Source organism: Pelmatolapia mariae, linkage group LG17, assembly GCF_036321145.2.
Source record: "Pelmatolapia mariae isolate MD_Pm_ZW linkage group LG17, Pm_UMD_F_2, whole genome shotgun sequence".
Lineage (NCBI taxonomy): Eukaryota > Metazoa > Chordata > Actinopteri > Cichliformes > Cichlidae > Pelmatolapia > Pelmatolapia mariae.
The window spans coordinates 35,734,260-35,759,199 of NC_086242.1; the positions used below are offsets into that span (position 1 = coordinate 35,734,260).

A 24,940-nucleotide genomic window follows, 5' to 3' on the forward strand; every position below is an offset into this window, starting at 1 on the left:
AAACACTGAGATCACAGGCTGATCCGGCTCGTATCATAATGTGGCTCGGGATTGTACTCCCACCCCACCTCTCACGTTCCTATGACTTCTGGACATGCTCCCTGATGAGACGGTGGATAGTGTCATAGGGGATATCCTTCCAGACCTGGATCAGGACATCAGTGGGCTCCTGGACAGTCTGTGGTTCTATTAGACAGTGTTACATGTGCTGTCCCAGAGGTTCTTAATTCATTTCATGTCTAGGGAATGTGAAGGCCAGTCAGCAGCGTCAGTGCCTTCCTCATTTATGAGTTGCCTTCACACTCTGACCACATGAATGACCTTTATCACGAGGAACCAGAAGTAAGCCTCATAGTAAGGTCTGAAGGGTTCAATAACAGGAGTCAGTGCTGTTGGTCTGTGTGGTGCTCCTTGGATAACCATTGCCAAACTATCACTAACTTACTGCCAAACCAGCAATACTGGAAGATGTTATGCAGGTAGCACAACATCTGTCATGTTCTTTCCACAATTTTTCCACATCTGTCACATGTACTCAGTGTAAACCTGCTCTTATCTGAAAAAGAATGAGGTGCCAATGGTGGACCTACCATTTCTGGTGTTCCCCATTGAACACCAATCAGTCTACATGGTGCTGATCTATGAACACAGGTCCTTTCAGGCCCTCATGTCATGTTCATGGAGACTTCCTGACCATTTGTTTAGAAAAATGCACATGAGCACCCTGATGGAGGTTATCTTGTGGGGCTCTGGCAGTACTCCTCCCATTCTTCCTAAAACAGTGGAGCAGATGCCAGTCCTACTGATAGATTGACCGCCCTGCCCAGGTCTCCTCATGTAATGGCCCATCTCCTGGTAGCTCCTCCACACTCTTGAGACTACTGGTAGACACAGCGAACCCTCTTGCAATGGCACACATAGATCTTCTAGAAATTGAACTACCTGATTAATCTGAATGGGCTTCAGGTCATGCTGCCAGTAATGACACTTGCAAAAAAAGCTAAATTAGAAACAAAATAGCCAAGGGGCTTAAGGAAAAAGCAGTAGTCTTCAGACCAATGTTCTTTCTAGGAAACGCTGACACTTGAAGTATTGGTGTTGACCATTCTGGAGGTGGTCAAAGTGGCCAAAAGACAGAGGAAAATGCCCCAGGAAGCTGGCAGTGAGTGAATGTCCCCTGCTGCTCTACGTGGTTAAATGCGCACGATCACGGATCCTGCTGTATAATAACCTCAGCTGGAAGAAGCGACAAACCAAACATATGAGAATGTTTTAAATACGGGTTTGGGGCTGTTTACATGAGAATAGGGAAAGGCACTATTCCGTGAACCAAAGTGCATAAGCTCAGAAGGACGTAATGGACATTACAATCGGCGATTGTAATTTAAAACTCAGCACCTGCACACTCCAACACTGATATAGAATAAAACGACTCAACTACACAATCCTTGGTTACAGTCGCATAAAGGGGAAGGTAGTGGAGAAAGGTGGTCTCGAACCCCGGAATACCGGTTGAAAGCCCTTCGACCTAAGTGCTATGCCACTGCCACCCCGCAACAACCGCGGAGCAGTCCTTTACTTGAAGGACAGCAGAGAGAGAGGCGTGGAGAAGCGCGGAAATAAGGAACAATGACGGGGACGTGACGCCTTGAAATTCGAGTTTTTCTCTGAAAGTGTCAGGGATGAAGATTTAGACAAAGACGCTGAAGGATCCGAGCAATGCTGTTTGTTGGAAGAACTGAAGTATCTGTGTGGAAGAATCATCCACTGTACCAGTTTAACCGGGGAAGGTTCAAATCCATTTTCCAGCCTTTGTGTCCCTGATTTTGGAGTCAGATATACAGTTTTCGCAACGGCAGACGTACGTGTGAAATCAGACAAGTCTATTAAGTTGATCTTTTAAATAATTACAACAGCGCTTCGCAGTGATTGACCGAGGGATTTTTAAGCCACTTAAAAAGTACAATAAACAACTTACGTTCACTGCCAATGCAGACATAAAACCATGGAGGCAGAAATGAGTAAAAACCACTCAATAAAACATACAAATGAAAATTAAAATAATCTACTAATAAACGATCTGGGGACTAGACTTAAAGAACCAGCTAAATAAATAGTTGTCATTATATATATTTGGTAATATAGGGAAAAAAAGCACACAAAAGGTAGATGTTTTTCAATAATTAAATAATGAAAGGTTATTGATATATTTGCAACTATTTATAACTGTTTACAACAAAAAGCGAGTGTTCCTTCTGATCTCTTGCTAGTTTCTCGTCCTGTTCCTTTGGCTGCTGGACAGGAAAAGAACGATTTTTTTTAAAGCTTTTGCACTAAACTGTAAAAAATGCTGAAACAAGGACGCAACAAGTCATCACTGTGAAGTAACACAATGAACTCGGGCAGAGTACCTGAAGCTGCTGGTTTCTGCTGACGAGTTGTATCCCGTCTGCTTCTCCTTTATCACCAGCTTCGTTTCTAAATCTAAAATTAAAATACATATATATATTGGTGCCTCAGAATGTATATAAAAGACCAATACATTAAAAGGCTGAGATTTCCGATGCTATGTTTATGTGTAATATGTTTGCTTATATCGGTAAATAGACGGTAGGGAACATGATTAATTCCTTTAGAAAAAAAAGTGTCGTGCAAGTTGGACTCAATCTCGCGAGAAATACGTTGGAAAACACTACCCATGACCCCACAGTTTGTAGTTTACAGATTAGCTAGCTAGCTAGCAAAACAAATAGCTAATAAGGAAGTAAGAAAAAAAGTCTCAAACTCGAGAGGTAAGTGTTGTTCGGCAACCACCTTCTCACATCTGGGGAAAATACTGTAACGGTACTTTATGGGTTTCTATTCCGTTGCTACAACTACAAATGTGCAAGAACGTCTACTTAATATTACCCATGTTAGTAAGTTAGAGCTAGCATTGTCCATTGGTACATGGCCAACCAAAGGTAGCTTTTAGACAACAGCTTAAAGAACCGCGTTAGATTGATTTCAGTGACGTCTGTTTTCGTTAGAAATGTAGCTAGAATGCCAGTGTTAATCATGGACAGTGAAGCACAGTATTTTCACAGACGATAAAAAGAAAACGGCGGAAGTAGTGAGTGTCCGATAACGGACGCACTGCAGTGGCTAGGCGGCTAGTTAGCATGTTTTGCGGCGCGATATTTAAAATAAACGCTGGACAATGTCAGGGGAACATGTTTTGAAATATAATACAATAACAATAGAATTTGTAATATTAGCTGTAGCTGTTGTGTACAGAGCTCATTTCGAAGACCTTTCACCAACTATCAGAGTGAGCATGAATATTGTTTGTGTTATACTTTACTGAAGTGAGCGAAGTTCATGATTCCGCTATTTTCATTTCTTTAATTTCTGACCAACTGGCAATAGTCTGAAATGATTTTAGGATTAGTCGGGGTGCTTGAGGCTGAAGTGATGTAGCAGTGGCAATCACGGCCCCCTGGTATCCACAGCAGAGCCAGCAGCCAGCTAATCACTTGAGACAGATGCAGAGCTTTCAATGCTAAGAGGCTGTGATTTTAATAAGTAGCTGGGGAGGTTCTTTTTAAAGCCACCATGGTTACTAACTGACAACAAAGCCACCAAGTCATCTCTGGCTTTACTACACTGCAGGCAGTTTTATTACCATTACAAAGGAAGAGATTTTTTGAAAACCTCTGTTCCTTTGCTTGGTTTACCCAGCCTTTTAAAAATGTATTTATTTATTTAATTTTTGTCTCTTCTTGTTTTGGGATCTTTCCTGTAGAGGTGAGATGACCTCCTCCACCCTTGGTCAGTCGGCTCCTCATCTGCCAAACTTTGAACCGGGGATGGGGAAGCCCGCAGCCATGCTGGGGTTGTCAACTGGATTGGGGGGAGCAGAGATGGAGCTGCAGAAGATGCTGATCGACGAGCGGATGAAGAGTGAGAACCACAGGAAAAATTACCAGACATTAAAGGCGGAACATACCAGGTGAAAACAAATTTTATTTGATACTTAATGACACTATATGTCTGTGTAGGGATCACTTGGAAACAAAATGCTATCTTCTTACCAACACTGCTAAAAATGGGGAAACTTTAGAGAGGACAAAAGATTGTAATAAACGTGTCGGGGGCAAATTTTAGTTATTCTATTCTTTGTCTGTTGTGCAGCCTGCAGGATGAGTACACACGGGCACAGGCTGAGCTGAAGCGCCTGCTGAGTGACAAACAGTCTGAGCAGGAGAAACTGCAACTCCTGTTGGCCGAGCTGCGTGGAGAGCTGCTGGACAAAGCCAGGGAGCTGGAAGAGCTTCGTCTGCAGGTACACCACCCCCAAGATCAGGGGAAGTCTTAGATAGTGAAGCTTAATGTTCTTGCTTTTGTTCCCTGTAAGATTTGCACATTCCTAAATATTAAAGACACCCAAATAAAGTGACATTTATTTCTCATCGTAATCTTTCTGGATGAAAACGTGTGTGTGCTTATGTGTTTAAAAGGTGATGACCCCTCAGCGGCTGGAGTTGCTCAGAGCTCAGGTGCAGCAGGAGATGGAGGCTCCAGTCAGAGACAGATTCAACAAGCTGGAGGAGGTCAGGCACTCTGATTAGTTTTTTGTAAATGAAAGAGAAACAACTTTGCAAAATCCCCAGATGTTCAGAAGAGAAAACAAGAAAGGCATAAAAATATATTTATTTTATAGCTTGAAAAATGTCATTCAAAGGTCTGAGCTGCCATTATTATAGCTAATATATCTGTTAAGGCACTCAAAAGCGTCACGTTAGTAAAAAATGAATAAATGATCCAAGGTAAACTGAAAGTAACAGCCATTTCATTTCCAGTCCAGCATCTGCAATAAAGTCATAATCATACACTGGGGTTGGATTTATATACAGCATGCATGAAGCAAGACATTAAAACTGCATAAGGCAGTATGTCTCTGCTTGTAGTCCATATTCAGGATGTTGTAGTTTAACGACAGCATCCAGTGCAGTGTTGCTTTAAGCGGCCCGGTGTAAATGCATTGGGATTTTCTTTTCCCAAGTCCTGATGATGACATTATCACATTTTTGTTTTATTTCACAATGTCCACCCACAACCCTGAATACTAATGTATTTCTTCACTTGGGAGATTTCGCATTCTTCATGTGGGAATCAGTATAATTGGAAGTACTGGAACAAGATGCTATTTCTGTGAACTGTTACATCATTTTTCTTAGTTTGTTGATGATAATGCACGTGACTAAATGGCCAAAAATGGGTTATAGTGAAAAATGAAGTTGCTGGGCTATTTAACACTTCTACTGAATCTGTGCATATAAAGTCCATAGCAACAAGAGTTTTAAAGGTCCCTTTAAAGCCCTAGTAAAGAAAAGAGCAGCTAATTTCCATGTTCTTTCTTCTAGGAGACGGAGAAGTACAGGTCTGAGTACAACAAGCTGCGGTATGAGTACACATTTCTCAAGTCCCAGTTTGACCATCAGAGAGAGGAACACGCTCGTGTGCTAGAGGAAAGGAAGATTTGCTATGAGGCGGAGGTGGGCTGGTTTGTATGCAGTAAGCGGTGGCGTGATTTTAATTTGTTGTGACTCACCCACGTGTAAATAAATAAGTTCTTAAACTTGTATTATTGTACTATCAGGTCTCCCGTCTGGAGAAGGACAGAGAGGAGCTGGTGGCTCAGTATCAAGGTTCAGATGTGCTGCGTGATGGGAAACGAGTAGAGGCTCTTCTGAGAGAGAAAGCTCAGCTCCACCTGCGGCTGAAGGGGTTGGAGGCAGAGGTGGCCGAGCTTAGAGCCCAGAAGGAGAATTCGGGTCAGCAGGCTGAGAATGTCCAGCGCATCCAGATCAGACAGCTGACAGAGTCTCAGGCTGCACTGAAGTCACTGGAGGTGGCTCATTTCATGTCATTATAATAAACATAGCTGCAGAGTGATCAGATTTCCTTTTTTGGGAGTACAGTGGAACCCCGGCTTACGAAGACCCCATTTAGTTACGAAGTTACGAAGGCACTTAACGGCAATATTTCTGCCCGTGGTAAGGCAAAATGCCCGCGTAACGAAATAGATAAAATAGAAAATTAAAAAAATTAAATTAAATTCCATAATGTTATGTACATGTACACGTACGTATGCATGTATGCTTTCTTCAACCTCCACCACCTCCTCCTCCACCAAGAACTTCGTCTTCAGCCAGCATCGCCTCACTCAAAAGGTGATGGAAAAAGGTGCTTCGACTTACGAAAATTTTGACTTACGAAAGACCCTCTGGAACGAATTAATTTCGTAAGTCGGGGTTCCACTGTATTTGTGTTCATCATAACTGATGGATCTGATTGGTTGATGCTGGTGTAACAGGCGGAGCGCCAGTCGTTGCGTCTGCAGCTGGAGCGCATGGAGAGCGAGCTTCACCAGAGCCATGAGCAGAACAGCCAGCTCACTGGGAGACTGCACAAAGCTGAGAGAGAGGTCAGCTCTCTCACCTCTCAGGTACACTGTTCTTTGATCTCTGACCCCGAACTCTGACAATGAACAGTGTTGGGGAGCAACAGAATACATGTACCACCGTTACGTATTTAAAATACAAAATATGAGTAACTGTATTCCATTACAATTACTGTTTAAAGGGGTGGTATTCAGAATACAGTTACTTTATTTTAAAAAAATGGATTACATGGTGGTCTTTTCCTGTTTTATATATTAGGCTATGCCCTCTCTATTTTTGGTAATTCCACGCCGGTAGAAACCCAAACAAAACACGCATTAAGAGGCTCTAATGCCTGTCTCAATCTCGCGGCCCATGTCACCCCTACTTACGGCCCGCATAATGACCTGAAGAAATATTTTAAAAAAGTATTCGAAAAATTACTTAATTTGAAGGCAATAGGCAGAGTGTTACAGGCATAGCCCTAAAGAATGTATCCTCATGGGCAGTGTAGTCCGTGCTGCAGGGAGAAAAAGGAGAGTTGAAAAGTACGAGTTGTCACTGAGCAGAAACAGGAGGTGGAAGCATATAAATATAATAATAACCACTGCAGCCAAGAAGAGTGCCTGGCGAACCCAGTTGTAAGTAAGCTATTAAGACTCGACTGTACACTGTGTTCGTGTTTTCCTCCGAAACAATAAGTTCCGTTGGAGCAGCCTTTCAACGCCTCTCTCTGTCTCTCGCTAGCAAAGTTGACCCAGACAACAAAGTAAAGCTAGTTTTCAGCTACGAGCCCGACACAGAACCCGACGTATTAGCCAGAGGTCCTGTTACTACGGTTCGGAGCAGTGTACCTGATTTATATACGCACTGAATAGTTCTCTATAGGAGATCGCTGCAAAAAGTGCAGCCTTAGCTAATGTCCACCCTACTGTTACTAATTTTATGTTAAGATTTAAAAATCTAGTTGGTATTGGTATGGCAAATAACCTTCAGAAATAGTAAAAAAATCACACAGCAATAGTACATTCATGTAGTTGTAAAAAGCATGATAATATATTAAGTAATCCAAAGTTCAGAATACGTTACTCTAATTGAGTAACGTAACGGAATACGTTACAAAATACATTTTGGGGCATGTATTCTGTAATCGGTAGTAGAATACATTTTAAAAGTAACCTTCCCAACACTGACAATGGAAAAGTGAAAGAGACTAGACTGTTTTCCAAAATATTACTTCAAACCTGTTATCTGGGCATGAAAAGTTCATGACCATAATCCCAAAGAACCTTTTTTGAATGTTTAGTCAAATTATGGCATCATGGGAGAGAACACCCAAATCCTCTCCATTAATGTGTCATTTTATGCTCACGATTTTTAGCAGAAGAATGTTGTGATGTCTCGCTATTTACATTTGTGTTAAGAAGTTTTTTGGGGAGAAAATAAAGGGCTATCTGACTTGTTTTTGTGCATCAGATTGAAAGCCTGAAGCATTCACATAAGCTGGAAATAGCCAGTGTCAAACTGGAGTGTTCACGTTCTAAAGGGGAGGTGGAGAGAGAGAGAGACACCCTGCAGGGACAGATTGATGGTATGGGTCTCTTCTCTTCTTTTCACATTCATCCAGCTCTCTAACGTAAAAGAGCATGCCAGAAATATGCAAGAAAACTGTCTTCATACCCCACTTTAACCTGACTTTGTATTGTAAATGTCTGAAAACCATACGGATAGTTTCTTTTTCCTGAGATAAAGTAGAGCTCTCATGGAAAATAAATCTACTCATTCTCTAAGACTGGAAAGCCTTTATCACCCTCAAACCCAGTAACTCTGTCTCAGGTCTTCAGGCAGACGTGGAGGTACTAAATGCAGCGGTAGAACGACACAAGGAAGTCCTGGTGGAAAAGGAGAGGGAGATGGTCAGAAGGGTGCAGTCTGCTCGAGAGGAAGAGTTCCGTAAGATGGCAGCCCTGCATGAGGAAAAGTGAGAGTCGCCTTCATATGTCCAATGTGTGATTTGGATGCATTCTTGCAGTTTGAATCCACCTGTTAACAATGTTACACCATCAGTTATTGAAGCTTCCTTGTTTGTTGATCTCTGTGCACGAGAAAATGCTAACTTCCTGTTTTAAGACCGAATGTAGGGTTGTACATTTCCGGTAGCTTTATTTTGCGGTCAATTGCTCCTGGGAAGATGGACTCCAAAATCATGTCCAAAACATGAAAATGGAAAGATCGCATTAAGTTACAAAGGGCAGAAGGTAGGAACACTTACCATTGGTGTTTCATAAAAAAAAAAATCAAATGATCAATTTTGATGTTTGAAGAGCGTAGATCGATTGGTTGTTTACATCACTCAACACAAGCAGAACTGCATTACAAAATCAGAAGACACATTGTTCACATACAGAAGCACATCTCTGTGTAGTGACAGTTCTTATGATTTAAACAAGCAAATGCTCAGCATTCAAACTACAGGTGAACAATAGTCAAAGGTTTCCCCCGTTATGTCAATATCAGCTAGTCAAGTACACACCTACACAGCATGTCAACAAACCGTGAAAAAAAGCCACAGAAAAAAATAAATGAATGATTGCTGGTAAGGGTTTCTATATATATTAATATTCACAAAGGTTATGTTGTGACTTACCTTCAAAATTACAAGTAAACAAATGCTAAGAAATATAACCTTTTAATCTTTTCTCTCTTTTGCTCTGAGGCGCGGGGGGAAAATATCGACAAGTCAATGTACATCATCTACAGATATATTCAGTAAATGCCCAAGACATCTTGGGAAATGTAAATCGCCGCTTGATTCATCCATTTGGTTGACTTGTTTTGGAAAACCAGACCATAAACAAGGAGCGAATATCACACCGGAAACAAAGCGCTATACAGGAGTTTCCCCACCGAAAGTAGCATATGCTAAGGTGCACAGAGTCTATCTCACCCCTTTTCTTCAATTTGATGTTGCTAGGTTAGAGTTGGAGAACCGTCTTGCAGCACTAGAACAGCAGAGGGCGCTGTATGATGCCTCAGCTCAAGCCCAGAAGGAGGAGTGGGAGGAGCGACTCCGCAGCACCCAGCAGGGTGAAGAGACAGCACGCAGAGAGCTGCAAAACCTGAGGTCAGGTTTGTGCTGCAAAACCACAACAGTTACATTAGTAAGAGGGCAAAACTGGGACATGATGAGTAGCTGTATGTTATCTGAAACTTGCATAAAAGTAGAACTGGGCTTGTGAGATGGTGAACTTTCTATGATTGATCTTGATTTTCTTTTTATCATCTTTCAGTTTCTGTTCCTATTTTGTGGTCAGCTACTAAAATATGTGTCAGGCGTAGAACCTGGGGACTTTTTTCTTGCTTTTTTAAATGTTGTTTATGTCTGTTACCTTTTTATTTTATCTCAGGACTAAGTTACAGCAGCAGAGCTCACAGCTTGAGGAGCTGGAGAGGCAGAAAGCAGAAATTGCTGATCTGCATCAAGTAAGACACAACCATAAAGTCTTATTTGGACATTAAACAAACAAAAAAAACAAAACAAACAAAGGTAGTTTTTATGCCTGCGGTAATAATTACTGTTTGTTTGACACAACAGCAAAACCAGGAACTTGGTGTGCAGATGGAGGCGCTGTCTCACTCTGAAAGTGACCTGATAGAGACGAACCGACGACTGAGAGAAACACTGGACAGAGTGAGGGAGGAGCTGAGGACAGCCCGGGCACAGGCAGAGAGGAGCCAGCACGAGGCAGAGAGGTACACCCGCACAGTTGCCCAGTCTAACACAGGGATGTCAAGCTCATTTTACACGGTAGGCCACATATAGCCCACCTTGAAGACCAGTTAAACACCCCGTTCTGTCAGTGTCAAGAATTCTTAACTACACATTTGATCCCTGAGGTAGTTTGTTATAATGTATGCAACAATACATCTCAGTTTTTCTACATGATAAAGAAAAGTCTTACAGCGCGACATCTGCTCTCAAATTTTAAGAAAGAACTAAGACGACTAATGGGAGTCTTTGGCGGACTTAGTGTGGCTCCCAAACCTTATGTTTGACAACACTTGTTTAACATGTACTCACTTTAATATGGCACTTTTCAAGTCTGAGTGACCATTCAAAACATTTTAACATGAATTTAGTGGCTTTTTGCTCCTTTCACATCCTCCTTCTGTCTGTTCCTTCCGCAGGTTGGTGGAGGAGCGTCGTATCGAGTGGTTGGAGGAGAAGCACAAGCTGCAGGAGCGAGAGGCTGAGCTGCAGCAGAAATATTCTCAGGTCAAAGACAAACTGCAGAGGGCAGCGGTGGCCCAAAAGAAGGTACCACTTCTTCATTCGCTGCCTTTTACAGCATACCCTGGCAAAAACAGTAAAATCACCACATGTGGATTATGATCATTCAAGCTTTTTCCTAACCTTGAGACACACAACACATCACAGATATGACACAATTTTTTTGTTTATCAGCTGAAAATTCTAGCTTTATGAAGCATTATTCAAAAAGTAAAAAGATTTTCATTAATGCTCCATTTTTTTCCCGATCAAGTGAAGCACAAAATGATGTAATTGTCCTTTAATTTTCAGTACTAAAACAAAACCTGCACAAAACTGAATAAGCAACACAGTCTGCAGTTAACAGAGTTTGTAGTTTTTAACTGGCTTCTGCACCTGGCTGTGTTAAAGGAAGCATGGGCCGAGCTAGAAAACTGTCTGTCGTAACATGAAAAATGCTCATATAGTTCCTGGAAGAAGGGAATCGGTTGGCCGTTCAGTCTGCTGTGTCTGAAATTTCGAGCATGTGTCAGCAAAACTATAAGGAAGGAAAACTTTTAGTTAACTGGTAGATGTCAAAGCATCAGAACAGAAAAGCGAAAGAAGTGTGCCTTTTGGAAACAGAAAATGTGCAACAAAAGAAGTGAAAAACAAATGTGGAAAAAAAAGGAATTGATGTTTGTGACAGAACTGATTTAAAAAAAAAAAAAAAAAAAGCTGAATTACGTGATTTGTGTCAATAGTCATGGATGACTGGACGAAAGCAGTGAATCTGTTTTAGCCAAGGAGGTGAGGCTGATGAAACTTTTTTTTTCCTGGTGCTGTTCAGATGAAACTTGTAAACCACATTTCCCCACTCATGTGTTATTTAAGTGAACATGTGGGCGTCATTACCTCAGCAGTAAATGTACAGGAGGGTTTTTCTCATTTAACAGATAGGAAGTAGGTTTGCTGCACAAGTTGTATTGATGCACGAACAAAGATAGTTTTAAAGCTTCTGTTGATGCAGGCAGAGCAACTTAATCCAATAGAAAAATTATGCCTGAAGTTAGGAAAGAAAAAAAATCATTATTCCATTTTTTTTGTATCTGTGTTCTTTAAAACAAAAGGAAAAACACAAAAATCTGTCATTAATGACATAATTTTCCTCCCTGAGACGCGAGTCCATAGTGACTTCCAGGGGTTGCACGTGCATAGGTCCATATGCTTTTAACTGTTTTTTTTTTGTTTCTTTGTTTTTACACATTTCTTTGTGCTGTTTTTCAGTCATAAATAAACATTTTTAACACGCATGTTCACAAGAAGACTTGAGGACCTTTTAATGTTTGTTTGCACTTTAACATTGTTAGGAGTTGTAACAGAGAAAGCAGCTAATTTATCTGTGTCTGTGTGTCTTTGTGTGTTTAGAGAAAAACGCTGACGGAGAACAAAGAGAAGAAACTGCAGGATAAAATCCAGTTGCTGGAGGCCAAGATCGAGGAGCTGGAACTGGAAGCTGCTGCAGTCAAAAAGTAAATGTGATCGCCTTTTTTAAAAACTGTGCAGCCTGGAGAGTGTAACTCGGGTTGCTTTGTTTTTATTTTTGACAAGATGATTTCTGTAACAGTGGCCCTATTAGATTGTAGTTTTATTGAACACTGCTCCTCCAAACACAAAAAGCCACTGTATAACACCAGAGGAGTCACTTGACAACTTAGCTTTTAGCCGAAACCGCATTTGCTCAGTTCGCCAGCAATGAATCTGCCAAGTTTGAAGTCGGATGGCTCAGTGTTTGCCAATTTGGAGAAGAACACAGAATCATTTCAGATTTCTTATTAGTGTGAAGATGATGTGTTCAAATCGACTTTTGAGACACAGCACTCTACTGTCTGTGAAGGTTCTCAGTCATCCAGGTCATCGTAGACTAAGGAGCTTGGAAAGAAAAGCGTCTGGACTTCTTGAGTTGCTTGAAGACGTTTCACCTCTCATCCGAGAAGCTTCTTCAGTTCTAAGGATCAGTGGTGGAGAGTCCCAGATTTAAACCTAGTGGGAGTTTCCCCCCCAAAGGGGGACAAAGGACCCCTCCTCTACATCGGAGGTCAGGACCCCCTGACCTCCGATGTAGAGGTCTGGGCAGCCCAGACCTCTACATCGGAGAGACCAAACAGCCACTTCACAAGCGCATGGCACAACATAGAAGAGCCACCTCCACGGGACAAGACTCAGCAGTTCATCTGCATCTAAAGGACAAAGGTCACTCTTTCGAGGATGCCAACGTTCACATTTTGGACAGAGAGGACAGATGGTTTGAAAGAGGAGTGAAAGAAGCCATTTACGTCCACTGTGAGCGACCATCTTTGAACAGAGGTGGTGGTTTACGACACCAATTGTCTGCCATCTATAATCCAGTTTTGAGATCCCTTCCCAGACGCCTTAACGCCCACTCACACCCTGGGCCATCTGACCTCAGGAAATCACATGATAGGGTGGGGCCAGGTTTCACAATGAGCTCACCCGAAACTCTGGCTGATTAGGACCCACACCCGCTTTCACACCTTGGCTCATGTGATTAGGTAGAGGATCATCAGGGGGTCCTTTGTCCCCCTTTGGGGGGGAAACTCCCACTAGGTTTAAATCTGGGACTCTCCACCACTGATCCTTAGAACTGAAGAAGCTTCTCGGATGAGAGGTGAAACGTCTTCAAGCAACTCAAGAAGTCCAGACGCTTTTCTTTCCAAGCTCCTTAGTCGACAGCACTCTACTGTTTCATTAGGAAATGGCTCACAATATGGATTTTTTAAATTTTTTTGGCCTTGAATGATGAAGCCACACTGACTTTACGGGGGCTCGATGTCAATATGCTCTTTTCTCTCTTGTCCAGGCGTTCATTGTTCTCACAAGAGCAAGCTCAAGTGAACAAACGGCTGAAGGAGCTGCAGAGGCGTCACAATGAGTTTCGGCGCCTCCTGCTTGGCGGTCAGGGCCCTTTCAGTGCAGGCCCTGGGTTCCTGACCTCTTCACAGGCCCCCTTCGTCCTCCTCGGGTCTGAGGGACAGTTTGGTAACAACCCAGTAAGCGTCTTGTACACTCATCCTACAGAGGAAAAATTTTACAATGAAGGCCCCATGTGACATTGAAATTGAAGAAACATTAATCAGAGTAAATAATGGTGAAAAACCTACAGCCCCACAGCCGGTTTGATGACAGCTTGTACAATCTAGATAAGCTGAACAGCTTCACCGCTGGAAAACCAAGGGTGGAGTTTATGCAGCAAAGTGTGAATGCGCTAACAGGAAACGAGGTGTATGTGTGAGGTTTAAAATTTTACTGATTAAATAATCTTGTGGCCTTCGTTGTCCACTGTGAATATTTTAAAGAACTACTTCGCTCTCATAATAAGGAGGTGAATATACTAGACCGTCTTATTTCAAATGTCTCTCAAACACCTTTCATTGAAACCATTTCTGATGAGGCTCCAGCAGGCAGTAGGTGGATGTAAATGTCTGCAAATCATCTCTCCAAATCACCCTGCTGGTTTTGGGTTTTCATAAATTCAACTAAAGAAATAGGAACAGATTGTGTCTTTGTGACCGGGTGCTAGTAACAAAGTCACTAATGATACAGTTTTAGAATGGGTTCTTTGCTATATTATCTGTTCACAAAGTGCTTCATCTCTTTGGTTAGATTCCTTTTTTTGCTTGAATGATTCACAGCTCAGTGTTAAACGGCTTAACCAACATTTCTTTGAAAGTTTGAAAGAGCTTCAGAAAGCCTGTGGAACTGCTGCTGTGGCTTCAGACTGTTGCCCAGTACTACCGATTATTATAATGGCCTGTTTATCCGCTCTTTGTGAGGCAGCTGTGGCTCGGGAGGTTCTCCGTGTCCACTATAGGTATATAAGGGTTGATGAACATATATGTGATTGGATGAAAAGTGCTATGAGTGGTCAGAGTAGTAAAGCACTATGTCAATTTACACTGACAGGCCATAGAGAGTGCACTGGCAGGCTACTAACACATTGTTTTGAGAATGCTCATATTAACTCGACTTTATGCTTTTCTGGCTTATGGTGGATTTTAGGATTCACTTTAAAACTGCAGACAGAGCACCTAATGAAGAGTCTTGTGCTTGTTCTCCTGAAAGACGCTGCTGCTTGCACTCTGCGAACACACAGGATCGGAATTGTTGGCGCTTCATCTGTGTTCAGTTGACTCTATGTAGCAGTCTCTATAATGTTATAACTTCTCCTTGCATCTCTTTCTTTGCCTCCCCGCATCCTTCTCTCCTCTCAGGAGGATCATGGTTCGGAATTCTCTCTGTTGCGTCAGAGGCTGGAGAATCTGGAAAGTGCCCAGCAACAGCAGTTGGAGGAACTGGGCTCTCTGGTACAAAGAGATCGGAGCACAACACCCCAGCCTGAACTCTGACACGGTTTCTACTTCCCAGGGGACTTCAAGCACAGTTTGAGATGACATCCTGCTTTCAAATCAAGCGGACTGTGTTTTTATAAAAATAAAACATTTATTGGAAGAATTTCACATTTTATATGTCTAAAATGTGATGCCTTGGCACTTTTTCACATGATATCCTCAGGGCTGGATTTTGTAATAAGAAACTTGTTTACATTTGTTATAAAGCCATTGTGTTGGGGGAAAAAATACAGAGGAGTCATACAGATGACACTACGGACTACGTTGCACAATGATGATACAGACTTGAACTGTATTAAAATATTTGTACATTAACCTTGTGTCTGACATGTCTTTGGCTGGAGTCATTGTGCATTTGGGGTCATGGGTTGTTTTAACAACAATTACTCCGCTTGTGAAGAAAGTGAAAGTCCATCAGATACAAGAAGCTTTCGGTAAACGAAACATCCTCTGCGAGGTTCACTCTGTTGCTTGATATTCACAGTTTATTCCTATTAGAGAAAGGACAGATGGTTCAACTCCAGGAGCAGCTTTTCAGTCCATCAAATAATTGCTTTACATGTTGTAGCTGCTCCTTCAGCTCAGCAGGGACTCCGTTCTCATCCAGTTTCTGCTTGATCTGTAAAAAAGCCCGAAGAAAGGGGACAAAGACACCTTAGAAAATGCAGTGTTTAAAGTGTCATTTAAATCTCAGTATAAAAAGGTGGTGTACAAAAAACTTGTCTTAATAAGCCTTTAACTGTAAAATATTTCAGGGCACAAAAGTAGGAACAATTTAGCTTGTTAGCCCCGTGTCTCTGGAATGTTTTTTCAAGAAGGCTTTGAGGTCTCTTAAAATGGCCTGAAGCTTTAACAGTAAACAAAATCTGTTTTTAAAAAGTGCTGCTCTGCACCCGAGAACAGGAAATAACCCGATAAAGTCAGAAGGTCTGCACACATTTCCTCTGCAGGCGCAGCCTCGTGTGTCACCAGGTTTCACAAGTGAAGTCACTAATGTCAACATCTTAGTCCAAGGGAAAGCAAATAAGATGTGAGTTATGGAGGACCGGTTGTGTTATTTCTAACATTTTGCAGTGATCAGAGTATTTTGATATCATATTGCCATTTATTCCCCCCCCCCCCCCTTTTTAAATTTTTTTTATTTAAGCCGTGACCAATTTTTGTTGCAACCACTCTTTTCTGTAGTGTGACCCTAGCCTTAGTGGGAACTGTGCTCCCATCTAGCTCTGTGCAGTTTGATTGACATTTGCCAGAGAACACCAAAACGGCCACTGGTTCCCCTCTGACTGGTGGGGCAAATGGCAAACCTGAATGGGCTGCAGGTACGCTGTGAAGCTACCAATAGTGACACAAGCAAAAAGCAGAACTAGAGAAAAATCAGTCAGGAGGGATAAGAAGAGAGAAACGGTCTGAGGCCACCACCTAGAAAACTCTTCCTCTTTAGCGGTCGTTGGGTTGCATCACAAGTACACCTCACTTTCATTTACACGGAAGCTGGTAAAATAGATATACAGTTGTTTATATCGCTGGAGTTTAACTAAATAGGTTATATAGTGATAACCAAGTGTTCCCTTCATTTTTCTGACCAGTGAATATCATAACTTCCTCTCTTCCTTCTATTCTTTATAAATGTGAGAGAGTTTGGGTTTTCTCATCTGTCTGTATGTACCACTGATTTGCTGACTCCGGTCTAGTGATTTGTATCCACCGAGCACTCATCTGGGTTGTCATTCCTCGAAATTAAGTGTGGTTCATGTCTGTTGTTTTCTTTTTGAAGGGCAGACTTCTCAACCAAGGCCAAACTGAAATGTGTTACTCTTAATCTGTTCACCTCATAAAACTGGCAGTTGAAGCTGTTTTAGAGATGGAAAAGAAAAGAACTGACCTCTGTGAAGTATCGCTCTATGAATTTGTATAGTTCTTTGAGCGCTGCTGCTTCATTGAATTCATTTTCGTGTTTCTGAAAAGAAAGCAGTTTTTAGTCCACTGCCGGGATTTCCAAAACCCTTGATTTTCCTGCATCAGCGCTAAATGGATTCACCTTTGACTCTTCGTGCAGGAAATCCTTGAATTCTGCGGGCGTGACTGGTGACTGGTCTCTTATCTGTTTGTAGTACATCTTCACTTCCTGTTTAAACTTGGGAATGTCTTTGGCATAGAGGAGCTTGTTGGTAGGTGCGTACTGAAATGGAGCAAAAATCAAGCATTATATGTGGCAAGATGCAAAACTCAAATAATAAACTGCAGATGTGTGACTGCTTTCTCCATAACGAAATGAAACCCACCCTTTTGTTTAGCAATAGTAATTAGGGATAAGATCGGTGCTGTACTTACCTTCCCCAGCTGCATCTCACTCAGAGAAAAGGAGTCCATGAAGGCCTGAGCAATGACGGACAGGCAGCCATCCAAATGTGGCGTCTTCTCCATGTCAAAAACAAACTGAGGGTTTTTCAGAATGTTGATCCAGAAGCGCAGCGGCAAACTGGTGATAAGGACATGAGAACATGAAACATCTTAAGACATTTGCTGATGGCCAGTGCTCTTTGATGTTTATATTTCGTGTACCTGTTGGTCTTCCAGATGTGCAGGACATCTGGGTCAGTGATCTTCATGTTTTCTGCCTGAGTATCCAAGAAGTCAAAGAAGTACTTGACAGCGAACGGAGATCTGCTGAGTGTCAGGCCCCAGATGGACCTGAAGAGTTTCTCCACAAACGAATGCACTGCCACCTAAGAGAGAATGTAGTGTCATTCTCAGCTTCTTATCAAGCAGCATGTAATGAACTGGTTTCTGTTAATTCATCTCAGTTACTTTTACTACATTTTAAGATAGAAAACCAGTGAGATAAAGTGAAGTCCCCTTTTCCTCCTAGAGTCAGGAGACGTGTGTCCGAGGGTATAATGACGAGAAGAGCCAGGGCGATTCTGCCCTCTGTTAGAAAGACTGCATATTTACTATGAGGTGACAGGTATTTGGCTGCAGCCAGTAATCAACCTGCTGAACACATTTTAAAATTATATCATTCAGGTCTTATCTGGAAATTGATGAATTTTCAGAGAGAGTAAATAACCTTTATCAGTATTAATCTCGTTTTTTGTTTTTTTGTTTTTTTTTTTGGGGGGGGGGGGGGGGGGGGGGGGTATGGTTCCCAAATACACTGCTTGAAAAATTCAAAGGTACACTTTTTAAAACAGTGTACTTTCTGACCACTGGCATGTTCCCCCATTTCACCTTTCCTGACAGTTTTTTTCACTAGTTTTGGTTAGGGTCACTGTTACTACTGGCACCATGAGGTGATACCTGGACCCTACACAGGTTGCACAGGTAGTCCAGCTCCTCCAGGATGGAACATTAATACGTGCCATTGCCTGAAAGTTTGCAGTGTCTCCCAGCACAGTTTCAAGAGAGTAGAGGAGATTCCTGGAGACGGACAGTTACTTTAGGAGAGCTGGACAGGGCCATAGAAGGTTCTAATCAATCAGACTTCAGGGCCTAATATCCTCTAGTCGGCCCTGTGCTCACTACTCCTCACCCTAGTGCCCGAGTGCCATTTGCTAAAAAGTACCACCACCGGCACCCTGTGCTTTTCACAGATGAGAGCAGGTTCACTCTGAGCACATGTGACAGACATGAGAGAATCTGGAGAAACCGTGAAGAACGTTATGCTGCCTGTAACATTGTTCAGTATGACCAGTTTGGTTGTGGGTCATTGATGGCCTGGGGTGGTATTTCCATAAGGGACATGGAGACCTCTACAGGTTATTCAGCAGCACCCTGACTGCCATTAGGTACTGAGAAGAAATCCTTGGAATCACTGTCAACCAGTGCTGGTGAAGTGGGTCCTGGGTTCCTCCTGGTACAAGACAATGCCTGGCCTCATGTGGGGAGAGTATGTCGGTAGTTCCTAGAGCAGGGGTGTCCAACCCCAGGCCTCAAAGGCCGGTGTCCTGCAGGTTTTAGATCTCACCCTGGGTCAACACACCTGAATCAAATGATTAGTTCATTACCAGGCCTCTGGAGAACTTCAACACATGTTGAGAAGGTAATTTAGCCATTTAAATCAGCTGTGTTGGATCAAGGACACATCTAAAACCTGCAGGACACCGGCCTTTGAGTCCTGGAGTTGGACACCCCTGTCCTAGAGGAAGAAGGAATTGATACCATTGACTACCTCCCCATGCTCACTTGACCTAAACCCAATAGTTTACCACCAGTTGCAACTCAGACCTCAGGAGATCCCACAGGACACCACTGATCATCTAATCAGGAGCATGTTGTCAGTCATGCATGTGGGGGCTGTGCAAACTACAGAGTACCATTTAGAGTTGCTCCAAGTAAATTCTGTATTTGGGCTTTTGAACATCCAAATGGAAAGTCCACAAACATGACTGTTAGATCTCCCAGAAGAATAAGTAGGAGAGAAAACAACCCTCCTTTGAAGAAAGGTTGTTTGTTTTTTTTCCCTTTTCAGGCTTTTTAAATGAGTTCTTCAAGTCTGCACATCTCATGGTAGTTAGAGACTTTGGACATTTGGTTTTGACACAAGCAAGTTTTGCTAGTCTCCTGTTTAGTTTGTGTTTCATTTATGTACCTTCTCTCATCAGAACCATTTTTCCTGACAGTTAAAAGGGAAGGTTACTAAAAGTAGCCAGGTTAACCATGTAACCATGTCTCACATGGTTATGAGCAACCTTGTGAGACAGATTCTGGTATCAGTTCTGTATTAGTGGCCGTTTGTTTAAGCATACTGTAGCGCTGTAACTAGTTCCTCTTGCCTTGGTAGAGAGCAGCTTGGTGAGGTGTACTTCCTTTAGCTTTAACTTCTTCCTCTCTGGGTTCTTTGTTTGATCTTCATCTACGTCAGGATCGATCTGGATGAAGACACCAGCCGACAGATTAGACAACATGTGTTCTATAATCTGAATCCAAGCATAGTGATCCAAATGATTATTTTTTATGAATCAGTATTGCAAAAAATAACACAAGTTGTCTCTTACCAAATGGAAGTATTTTCCCGAGAAGTTCTCGTCATCTGGATGAAAAAATATAAATATCAGAGAGCGATCAACAGCAATTATTTAGTCATTTTATTTAGTCATATATATATATATCTATATCTATCTATCTATCTATCTATCTATATATATATATATATATATATCTATATATATATATATATATATATATATATATATATATATATATCTATATATATATATATATATATATATGTTCCATCACAGTGGCAGACATCCAAGAAAGGGTCTCCAGTATGAAGAGTTGGACAGCACCAGGGCCCGACATGGTTCACGCCTACTGGCTGAAGAAGCTGACTGCACTCCACGAGCGTCTGGCAGCACAAATGAACCAGCTGCTAGTTAACGAGAGACACCCGGAATGGCTAACCGAAGGTCGGACGGTCCTGATCCCCAAGGACCCCAAGAAGGGACCGGTCCCATCCAACTACCGACCAATAACCTGCCTCAGTACTACATGGAAGCTCCTGTCAGGCATCATATCGGCTAAGATGAACAGGCACATGGGTCAATACATGAGCGGGGCACAGAAAGGGATTGGCAAGAATACCAGAGGCGCAAAACACCAGCTACTGGTAGACAGAACAGCCAGCCGGGACTGCAAGACCAGACTGACCAACCTGTGCACAGCCTGGATTGATTACAAGAAGGCCTATGACTCAATGCCCCACAGCTGGATACTGGAATGCCTAGAATTGTACAAGATCAACAGGACCCTAAGAGCCTTCATCAGGAACTCAATGGGGATGTGGCATACAACACTAGAGGCCAACTCCAAGCCCATAGCACAAGTCACCATCAAGTGCGGGATCTACCAAGGAGATGCTCTGTCCCCACTGCTGTTCTGCATAGGCCTGAACCCCCTCAGTGAGATCATTAACAAGACTGGCTACGGATACCGACTACGAAACGGTGCGGTTGTCAGCCACCTCCTGTACATGGATGACATCAAGCTGTATGCCAAGAGTGAACGAGACATCGATTCACTGATACACACTACCAGGCTATACAGCAATGACATTGGGATGTCGTTCGGGCTGGAGAAGTGTAGTCGGATGGTAACAAAGAGAGGGAAGGTAGTCAGAACTGAGGGGATTGAACTACCAGAAGGCAACATTGCAGACATAGAGGACAGTTACAAGTACCTGGGGATCCCGCAGGCAAATGGGAACCATGAAGAGGCCGCTAGGAAAGCTGCAACCACCAAGTCCTGAGGAGTCAGCTGAACGGTAAGAACAAGATCAGGGCCATCAACACCTACGCCCTGCCCGTGATCAGGTACCCTGCTGGGGTAATAGGCTGGCCAAAGGAGGAGATAGAAGCCACTGACATAAAGACAAGAAAGCTCCTGACCATGCATGGAGGGTTTCACCCCAAGTCCAGCACCCTGAGGCTGTACGCTAAGCGGAAGGAAGGGGGCCGGGGACTGGTTAGTGTCAGCACCACAGTCCAGGATGAGACAAGAAACATCCACGAATACATCACGAAGATGGCCCCAACTGACAGTGTGCTCAGTGAATACCTTAGGCAGCAGAAACCCAAGAAAGAGGAGGAAGGCGAGGAACCATCATGGAAGGACAGGCCCCTGCACGGTATGTACCACCGGCAGATAGAGGAGGTGGCTGATATCCAGAAATCCTACCAGTGGCTGGACAAAGCTGGACTGAAAGACAGCACAGAGGCACTAATCATGGCAGCACAAGAACAAGCTCTGAGTACAAGATCCATAGAGGCTGGGGTCTATCACACCAGGCAAGACCCCAGGTGCAGGCTGTGTAAAGATGCCCCAGAGACAATCCAGCACATAACAGCAGGGTGCAAGATGCTAGCAGGCAAGGCATACATGGAACGCCATAACCAAGTGGCCGGCATAGTGTACAGGAACATCTGTGCCGAGTATAACCTGGAAGTCCCGAGGTCAAAATGGGAGATGCCCCCAAGGGTGATGGGATGTAGCGGTTCCGAATGACAGCAACATCAGAAAGAAGGAACACGAGAAGCTGGAGAAATACCAAGGGCTCAGAGAAGAGCTCGAGAGGATGTGGAGGGTGAAGGTAACGGTGGTCCCCGTGGTAATCGGAGCACTAGGTGCGGTGACTCCCAAGCTAGGCGAGTGGCTCCAGCAGATCCCGGGAACAACATCGGAGATCTCTGTCCAGAAGAGCGCAGTCCTGGGAACAGCTAAGATACTGCGCAGGACCCTCAAGCTCCCAGGCCTCTGGTAGAGGACCCGAGCTTGAAGGATAAACCGCCCGCAGGGGCGAGATGGGTGTTATATATATATATATACAAATTTTATGGATTTAATTAAATGCTCTTATTTGAAATATGAATACATATGTGGAATTCTTAGTTTGATGCATTCAGTATTTCCTACCTTTCACACTTCCTTGTGGGCTCAGAGGAGGATGAGTTTTCTTAGAGAGCACTTTGATTGTCCCGCCATCATTAACCTACAGGAAGACGAACTGGTTAATTTTTATACAGTATTTTTTCTAAAATATAAATGGAACAACTGCTATGGAATAAGAAGCCTTGCATTTTGTATATTTTGGGGTCTTTACCCCACAATATAAATGATCTTTACGAGATTGTTTTGCATTATATAAACAAAATGGAATTTCTAAAACTGCCCTGCAGAGGTCATAGAATCTATGTGTTTAATGTGTTTTCAGTTTTTATTTTCTTGCAAAACCACAACCACCCACCAGATATCTGGGTCTGTACTGGTTGCTTGTTACCCCACACTTGAAAATTCTTTCTTTCTTTCTTTCTTTCTTTCTTTCTTTCTTTCTTTCTTTCTTTCTTCATTATATGTGTGAGAGAGTTATTTAAGTTGTATTATTGCTTTGTAAATTGTCCAGCACCAGACTCCAAATCCAGCTTCTGCATCAATCTCTCTTTCCACACAGTGATGGTACTGATAATTGATAGAGACGTCACACAAACAGACTCCATGATCCATTAAAAACATTATGAGGCCATCAAAAACCACTCTTCCTCTGCTAGGTTTCTTCCCTTTATGTTAAAAAAAACCCTCTACTGATCTTATTAGCTGTAATGAGAAAGTGAGATAGAATTTCCCATTTTCTTTGTTTCTCTGCCTCTCTTGGCTCAAATTAAGCTCGTCTTTTCTGGTGTTGTCAAAATAAAAGTCCAACTTAACAGCAAATGTGAATGGAAGGTAAGCAAATTTGGGATAAAGCCTCAAAACAAGAGAGTGCCAGGTTTCAGCACAGAGCTTAATTTGGCTCAAATTAAGCTCGTCTTTTCTGGTGTTGTCAAAATAAAAGTCCAACTTAACAGCAAATGTGAATGGAAGGTAAGCAAATTTGGGATAAAGCCTCAAAACAAGAGAGTGCCAGGTTTCAGCACAGAAGCAGTGGCACTGAAATCTGTCATCTAAAAAAAAAACAAAAAAACAACTGCAACTGTGATGAGTTTTCAGTACCAGTGTGCCCTATAGCCACTTCCTGGATGATGTTAAAAATTATGTCCATATATGAAATATGAAATATATTGCAATTATAGTTATAATTATATAATATGACATTATATTATTATTATTTTTATAGTATATTATAATAATTATTCCAATTATAGTTATATAATGGACATCGACATCATGTGTAGACTCTCAGCTTTCATTTGAGGGTATCCACTTTCAAATTGGATGAAGAGTTTAGGAGTTTCAGCTAATTAACATGTGCCACCCTCTTTTTAAAAGGATCAAAAGTAATTGGACAAATGATTCAAAGCCTATTTCATGGGCAGATTCCTTCATCGTGTCATTATAAATTAAGCAGATAAAAGGCCTGGAGTTGATTTGAGGAGTGGTGCTTGCATTTGGAAGATTTTGTTGTGAACAGACAACATGCAGTCAAAGGAGCTCTAGATGCAGGTGACACAAGCCATCTTTAAAATGAAAGTAAATACAGATGGTTCACTGCAAGGTGCAAGGCACTCATAAGCCTCAAGAAGAGAAAGAATAAATTGGACTTTGCTAAAAAAACAAAACAAAAACAAAAACAAAAAAAAAGCCAGCACAGGTCTGGAAAAACATTCTTTAGACAGATAAAACCTCAACCAGAATCATAGCAAGAAAATGTATGGAGAAGGCGTGGAACAGCTCATGATTCAAGCATACCACATCATCTGTAAAACATGGCGGAGGCAGTGAGATGGTTTGAGTGTGCATGGCTGCCAGTGGGACTGGGACACTAGTGTTTATTGATGATCTGACGCAGGACAGAAGCAGCTGAATGAATTCTGAGGTGTTCAGTGACATACTGTCTGCTCAAATCCAGCTAAATGCAGTCAAATTGAGGGTGTTTCATAATACAGATGGACAATGACCCAAAACATACAGCCAAAGCAACCCAAAAGTCAGTGTTGGTCAAGTTACTTGAAAAAAGTAATTAGTAACTAATTACTGATTACTTCCCCCCAAAAGTAATCCCGTTACTTTACTGATTACTTATTCCATCCATCTTCTTCCGCTTTATCCGGGGCCGCGTCGCGGGGGCAGCAGCCTAAGCAGAGAAGCCCACACCTCCCTCTCCCCAGCCACCTCCTCTACCTTATCCAGGGGAACACCAAGGCGTTCCCACGCCAGCCGAGAGATGTAATCTCTCCAGCATGTCCTGGGTCTGCCCCGGGGCCTCATCCCGGTGGGACATACCTGGAACACCTCACCCAGGAGGCGCCCAGGAGGCATCCTTGTCAGATGCCCGAACCACCTCAGCTGGCTCCTTTTGATGCGGAGGAGCAGTGGCTCTACTCTGAGCCCCTCCCGGATAC

General features: G+C 42.6%; 2 protein-coding genes across 2 annotated transcripts in view; one reads left to right on the top strand and one right to left on the bottom strand.

Annotated features, from left to right (window-relative positions):
* Positions 1 to 2,726: 2,726 nt before the first annotated feature.
* Positions 2,727 to 15,108, top strand: cep83 (centrosomal protein 83). Its single transcript, XM_063460541.1, has 16 exons — positions 2,727 to 2,792; positions 3,785 to 3,991; positions 4,174 to 4,324; positions 4,500 to 4,592; positions 5,406 to 5,537; positions 5,642 to 5,893; positions 6,359 to 6,490; positions 7,902 to 8,016; positions 8,262 to 8,406; positions 9,400 to 9,549; positions 9,833 to 9,908; positions 10,021 to 10,178; positions 10,614 to 10,743; positions 12,103 to 12,206; positions 13,556 to 13,745; positions 14,967 to 15,108. Exons 2-16 carry the CDS (start codon positions 3,792 to 3,794, stop codon positions 15,099 to 15,101), a joined length of 2,163 nt encoding a protein of 720 aa, XP_063316611.1. The 5' UTR covers positions 2,727 to 2,792; positions 3,785 to 3,791; the 3' UTR covers positions 15,102 to 15,108.
* Positions 15,109 to 15,604: 496 nt separating this feature from the next.
* Positions 15,605 to 24,940, bottom strand: part of plxnc1 (plexin C1) — a 33,214-nt gene continuing 23,878 nt past the window's right edge. Inside the window, exons 24-31 of the mRNA XM_063460538.1 lie at positions 22,518 to 22,593; positions 20,102 to 20,136; positions 19,880 to 19,975; positions 17,670 to 17,833; positions 17,439 to 17,586; positions 17,146 to 17,286; positions 16,990 to 17,064; positions 15,605 to 15,723 (exon numbers count right to left, since the gene is read on the bottom strand). Of these exons, the coding sequence (XP_063316608.1) occupies positions 15,619 to 15,723; positions 16,990 to 17,064; positions 17,146 to 17,286; positions 17,439 to 17,586; positions 17,670 to 17,833; positions 19,880 to 19,975; positions 20,102 to 20,136; positions 22,518 to 22,593 (840 nt within the window). The 3' untranslated portion in view covers positions 15,605 to 15,618. The remainder of the gene's footprint in view (positions 15,724 to 16,989; positions 17,065 to 17,145; positions 17,287 to 17,438; positions 17,587 to 17,669; positions 17,834 to 19,879; positions 19,976 to 20,101; positions 20,137 to 22,517; positions 22,594 to 24,940) is intronic.